The sequence below is a fragment of the Notothenia coriiceps genome, unplaced genomic scaffold (genome assembly GCF_000735185.1).
Source record: "Notothenia coriiceps isolate Sejong01 unplaced genomic scaffold, NC01 NC01_scaffold00010492, whole genome shotgun sequence".
Taxonomy (NCBI): Eukaryota; Metazoa; Chordata; class Actinopteri; order Perciformes; family Nototheniidae; genus Notothenia; species Notothenia coriiceps.
In genome coordinates, this window is record NW_011343193.1 from 10,611 (window position 1) to 17,124 (window position 6,514).

At 40.8% G+C, this 6,514-nt stretch overlaps 1 protein-coding gene across 1 annotated transcript; it reads right to left on the reverse strand.

Annotated features, from left to right (window-relative positions):
* Positions 1-837: 837 nt before the first annotated feature.
* LOC104946016 (uncharacterized) lies at positions 838-6,209 on the reverse strand. The gene is made up of 11 exons (XM_010771756.1): positions 6,089-6,209; positions 5,692-5,915; positions 4,705-4,866; positions 3,964-4,143; positions 3,520-3,637; positions 3,325-3,429; positions 3,026-3,230; positions 2,765-2,927; positions 2,321-2,509; positions 2,071-2,245; positions 838-848 (listed from the first exon to the last, which is right to left on the reverse strand). Exons 1-11 carry the CDS (start codon positions 6,207-6,209, stop codon positions 838-840), a joined length of 1,653 nt encoding a protein of 550 aa, XP_010770058.1.
* Positions 6,210-6,514: the final 305 nt, after the last annotated feature.

Consider the following 6,514-nt stretch of genomic DNA (forward strand, 5'->3'; position numbering starts at 1 on the left):
TGGTGTTTCTCTTAGAATACCTGCAGCAAATGGACAGAGATAAATGAGAGGGATGAGACCTAATGAAACAGTACATTTTCAGGACAAACAAACAGAAACAGCGAGCTGAAAGACAGTAAAACATTTTGTATGTAAGAAGAACTCCAGATCTGCAGATGTTCACAGTACAGAGTCACGTTAAAGGTGGGGTAGGTAATTTTGGAGAAACCAGCTCGAGTACGCTAGAATTTGAAGATACACAGCCGGAAAAAATCGGCCCCTTCCTTCAGACTTCCTTACAGAGCCCCTCCTCCATCACACACGAACGCGCACATGACCAATGAGGGCACGAGATAAGTTTGTGCACAGATGGAAGGCTGACAGGCAGGTAGGCCATCCAGTTATTTTAGCCGGGCCGGCTCAGATGATTGGTCGTGCTTTTTACAGCGCTACGGCTTCCAGAGATGAAATATTTTTATGTATTTATTGTCAAAGCACTTAAGATATTCATTGCTATCGGGATGTTAAGAGCATTCCATGGAATATAACAAAAAGTGTATCTCGAGCCAGTTTCTCAAACTTACCTACCCCAACTTTAAGCATTGTTGATATACTGGTTAGTGCTTGACTAAAGTACAAACTGATTAAACATTGGCATGTTTAATCTCTTCTAATAATGGAATGGACAGGCTTGTGACTCCATTAGAGAGTGAGCTCTGGCTCTTCAGCTGCTTAATGCTCTCTGCCACTTAGTGCTGGGAATGTAACAGCCATTCAGTAAACCAGTGCTCTTTTGGCAACAACAGCTGTCTGCTGCAAAGTCCTGCAGGAACAAATCAGACCTATAAACTAATTGAGTTATTCGAGATCTGTAGACATGAGGAGAACTGTTGAGCCTGTGTTTATAACTCCCACTGACCCCTTTATATTGCTCACATTGCCAGTGGATCGTTTGTTAATATACAAATATTGACACGTGCAACTTTTATGTTGTTTAATTGTATTAATATCATACTGACTTGTGTCACATAAAGTATGTTGCCTACTGCAACAACACCACCCTCTCCACCTGCAGCTGGACAGACAGATAACCCCACCCCCCCTCTCCACCTGGACAGACAGGAGCTCCTTCTCCAACAGACTGCTGCAGCTCCGCTGTCACAAGGACCGATACAGGACAACATTCCTGCTCACTGCAATAACACTGTACGACAAATCACCTCTGGCTGGAAGAGAACTCTGCTCCATAGCTTCTCTCTTCACTGTACATTTTACATTTATATATTCAGTCTAATATTTAATATTCCATCTGTCACATACTTATGTAAATATAATACCTTGCTTTATATATTGTTAAATTGTAAATTCAACATTTCTTGTTTATTTTGTGTCTTTTCATTTTAATTGTACAATGCCACTTTTTACAAAACATTTCCCAAATTGGGATCAATAAAGTACTATCTTATCTTATCTTACCCAAGTTCCCATCAGCAAAAACACGTGGGTTTGCTATCCTGGCTCCAAAATGGTGGAATGAGCTCCCCATTGACATCAGGACAGCAGAAAGCTTACACATCTTCCGGCGCAGACTGAAAACTCATCTCTTTCGACTCCACTTCGAACGATAGAACTATTAACAAAGCACTATATATACTAATAAAGGACTGGCTTATCTAAAGCCAGTTGAGTAGCACTTGAAATGTTTTAGCTCAATGAAACCTGATGTACTTATATGATTCTGTTTTATCAAGTTTGTACTTTGTTGGTCGAACGCACTTACTGTATTGCAAGTCGCTTTGGATAAAAGCGTCAGCTAAATGCAATGTAATGTAATGTAATGATATCAGGAATGTCATAATCGACTTCACAAACGTAATTGGTAGGGTGGGATAAACTGCCAGGGGTCACTGTTAGTGTTATATAAGAGACCACAGGGGTCTTCAAAGGCCAACACAATATCAGTGTGTTTCTGTGATTAGGTAGAGATAGTGTGAATTTTGCGTGCAATTAATTAGCTCAGAGTATGTGTGTTTGTGTGTGTGTGCATTTGAAATTGTGCGTGAATGAATGTGTGTGTGTGTATTATTGCACCTGGTTGAATGGAGTCCTGTGTCATTCTGGCTTGATGATTTCTGTGAATCTTCCTAAGTGAGATCACCCTTGAGCCTTTTGATGAGTAGTCGTCCATGTTGTAGGACAGCTGCAACAAGCGGTACCGCGCTTTGATTGGCTTCTTCTCAGGCCATCCATATTCACGAAACAGGATCTAAATATGGGATCAAGGGATGAATGTGAAAAAGGTCAACTTTGAACATGTGATCATGTGTGTTTGTACACTAACCAGCAGTGTCACACATAAACAGAGGATGACAACAGCTCCAAATAGCAGTCCTCCGGTCACCAGCCAATCAGGCCTTAGTAACAGGTTGCGTCTCTTACTGATTCCCAGCCTGGTCACATGACGAGGGATGGTGGGGAAAAAGGGGCCGGTCTCATAACACTGACCACCTGCTGGCATCACCCGCACATACTGAGTAAAAAGAGAACACAAGTGTATTAGTAGTTCTCAACAAGCAAATGCATGTGGAAGCCCTTGAGTAAAGTGGTAACATGATCATCTCAATTTCTTACAAAAAAGGCCTTATGTTTATGATACAGCTACAAAATAAGCAGTCAGAAAAGCGGTTTGGAATACAAAATGAAATTTGGTAAGGAATATTGAACGTCAAAAAAGTTAACTGTGTGTTACTCATGATAACTTGCCTCATTATTTCATTTTAGTTACCATGTGTTTGTGGTGTTGGCTGCTCAGTGTAAAAACGTATACTCCGGCCTGGCTGAAGACCAACGCAAAGAAGTTTGGAGGAGTCCAGGACAGAGTCAGCTCTTCTTTCAGCCGTCTAACTGCCCCCCAGTCAAAATCTCTGTTTGTGTTGTATAAATTGTCACTGAAAGACAGGTAGTAAGGATTTAGTCGAAGCACTGTTTCATAGTGTTAAAAATAGACATGAAAATCAAACTATTGTTCGCCTGGCATCTGACTTACAGATCATACTGAGGATAGTGATGTGTGTCAACAGTAAACAGGATAACATCGCCCAACTTGAGACACGTTGTGGGGTTCAAAACTCCGGTTACACTCAGTTCTCTTATTTCTTCTTTGACATCACTCTTGTTTCCATTGTTTTCTCTTCCTTCATGACTGATATTTTCAACTTTAGTGACTTCCCAGAGGATATCAACATCTCTTTCTATAAAACAACAACAGTGCAGTACTTTCATCATGGATTATTCATTTTAATTTGTGTTTTATTCATCAGAAGTTATGGTTTTGCAGTGACAAACCAGCTGAGCTCTGAGTGTTCAGCTCCGCATTCCTCTCTGTGGTAACAGTAAACAGTCGCTGAAGTTCCTTTGGGAGGCCGCTGAGGAGGCCGAGAAAACCCGCCTCTGCAATCAGACAACAAAGGAGAGAAAGATGTAGGAGATGAACGGGAAGAGCGATAGAGAGATACCCAGAAAGCCAATTTGTGTCTCTACCTGTTGTCTGAACAATGTAGACAGCATGTGAGGAGCTGATATGGCTGTTGCACAGAGTTCCATCAGAGTCTGAGTGTTTAAGAAACGTCTCCTGCAGCTTGCCTGAAACACCCATCACCTGAAAGAACAGCGTTTGCAATTAATAGATCACTGCAACACAAAAGACGCTTGTCCTGCGCTTCCACTTCTGGTGTGATAATGCCTGTTTTGTGTAAAGGTTTAGTTCATATGGTCTGACCAGATAATGTTACTTAAACTATTCTTTATGTTTATTTAATGGAAATACTGTATGGATAACATGAAGAACAATTTTTGGATACAGGAGGTTCAATTGCATTCCCAAAAAATACTAAAAAGCACACGTTCCCATTGTATTTCCTTCCTTAGTGCTTGGAAATGTTCCTCTGTGTGTGTCTTTATCTATTTGATGCTTCTATTCCTCACCTGGTGGCCATAACTCCACACCAGCTCCATTTCTCCATTTGTCCGGCATAGTAACTCCAGTTCAGTAGCTGGCCTTCTCCTACAAAGGCCTCCACACGGAGCTCTTCCAGGAGGCTCTTTGCAAACACACAGACCCAGCTCTCCATCATAACCCCTGTAGTCTTCTGCAGATTGACACACCTGCAGGAAAGCAATGTTGGGATTTAAACAACTCTACTTCTTTTTTAAATTAATCTTATATAATTGATCTGCTTGTACCAGCTTTTTCTGCGTGTTGTATTATTTAAATTCATTTTAGTGGCAGTATTCTCAATGTACGCTAAGTATAAGTGAGTATATAGGTGGAAGGTCATTTGTACCAAAGTCTGCTATGGACCGCAGGGACAAAAATAAACACTGCATGATGAGAAAAGTGAAGGCCTTGCACAGGAACAGTCATAGGAAGCACTTTGTGGTTAAATATTAAGTGGGACTAAAACAAGCTTGATAAAGTATTTTTCAAGTTCATAGAGGAAAGGGCAAAGACATCTAGGTTGTTCTCATTAGCCTCGCTGTCAGTGATTGTGGAGTATATTTCGTCAGTGTGTCCTGTAAACAGATTACTTTACAGTCTATCAAAACCCTCAAATATCATTCAGACAGATATTTGGGTTAAGTATTAGTAAGTGAATTACACGATTTACTTCTGCTCTACTTTAGTTTGTACGTCTAACTGTGATACATAATTGCAAAAAGTCTAACCTGCTGCATGCAGTGAAGAGACCACTGATATCTGTCCATACAGTTTCCATACTGTGAACGAGTTTTTCCATCGCTGCAGACGTCGTACTGTTTCTGTGCACACACATCTCCGTTGTTAGCAGGTTGGTAGCCGATGGTGCAGTGGCAAAGCCCGTCACTGGTCTGCATAAAAGGAGGCAAGGTTAAAACAAAGTGTATTATGTGGAAGGCATTTCAGTTTGGTCAGGCTGTTAACTCTGTTATGCTAATCCGGTTATATAGCTGTACTGACTTTTACATCAGTGAACTTTACTCTTATCATCATGTACTTCTTACTGGTCTAAGTAGCAGTTGTTGGAACATTTGTAAAACAATGTAATTAGTGTTTTGAGTGAAGCTTACTGAAAAACTACCAGGTAGCAACAGAGGCTACAGAGCTAGCTGCCATTAAAAAATTAAGGAGAAGAAAAAACGAGTCTGACTGATCATGCGCAGTATTTAACCTTCAATTTTGAACGCTTTGCTTTTTACTATTTCATGAAGTCTAAAGTTTTAATTTGTTTCCTTTCTTTCACCATTCGTTCATTTATTTTTATTTGTTATGTATTTAGTTCTTGCATCTTTACCCTTGCAATAGTGTGAAAAAATCTCATTCTTATTATGAGTCGATGAGTAAAGGGCTTTGCAAGTTCCAACAGAATAGGAAACCTGACTCTACTGCAAGGGAACTTGATCTAGAGCTCTTTCAGCTTGAAGCTAGAGATTGTACAGTGTAATGTTTTCTCAGTGAGAAAGCTACTTTCATATTGAAGTGAGCAATTTATCAAAATAAAGGTTGAGAAATTTAAGTTTTTCTTCAAGTTTATAGAATAAAGAAGGATACTGCAGGGCAAAAGACCAAAGTTGGTCATTTGTATTGTAGTTGGCTGTGTTGATGTAAAAAATGTAAACTAATTTGTTGGGCAATGAATGGGTTGATCCTACAATTGTGTGAAACGTCTTTGTCACCTGGAAAGTCTGTCCTTCTCCCAAGCAGATGCAAGTGTCCTGACCAGACAGAGACTGCTGAGCCACAGGGCCACAGGGCAGGGAGGCAGACATGCCTGGTCTGGGAGAGTAGTGTTGAGGAGGACACTTAAGACAGCTTTCTATGGACACAGCATCAGCTGCTGGTCCATAGGTTCCCTTGGGACAGGGGAGTGGAGTGAAGCTCCCCAAGGGGCAGTAAAAACCTATTGGAAATAATAAAATACATACAAAGAAGTGTGCAGGTTAACATCAAAGTCAGTGTTGTCACAAAACTTGTTTAAAAAAAAGTGGCTAAGCATATGCAGAAACATAATGTAATGTTTATCTGATTTTTTGTCATGTCATCCAAAGCTGAATGTGTGTCAAGATAGCCTACCTTGCTGGCAGGGTGGCCTCTCCTGGACCTGTTGGCTCAAGTTGTTTCCATGAACCAGAGTAAGAACCAAAGCACTCAGCCACCACACACACCTGAAGCTCTTGTCGCATCTCCTCACCATGGTTAATATGTCCACCTGCAGAATTAAAGGACCAGTCCACAAGTAAACTACGTTTTTTTTTCCAGACTCAGGGAGAAGTGTTTACATTTTTCATCCAGGATCTGTAAAAAGTGTCTTGGTTGCCTGCCTTGTTTGAGTCATAGCCAATAAAGTCGTTTTGGAGATGCTGTTAAAACTTCACTCCCTTGATAAACCTCTCCTGTCTGCTTGTAATGCAGCACACGTGCAGTAGGAGAGTTTGTCTGCATAACTTTCAATGGCATGCTGAATGATTTATGAGGCCTGCGAGGTAAGGTGACAGTGAC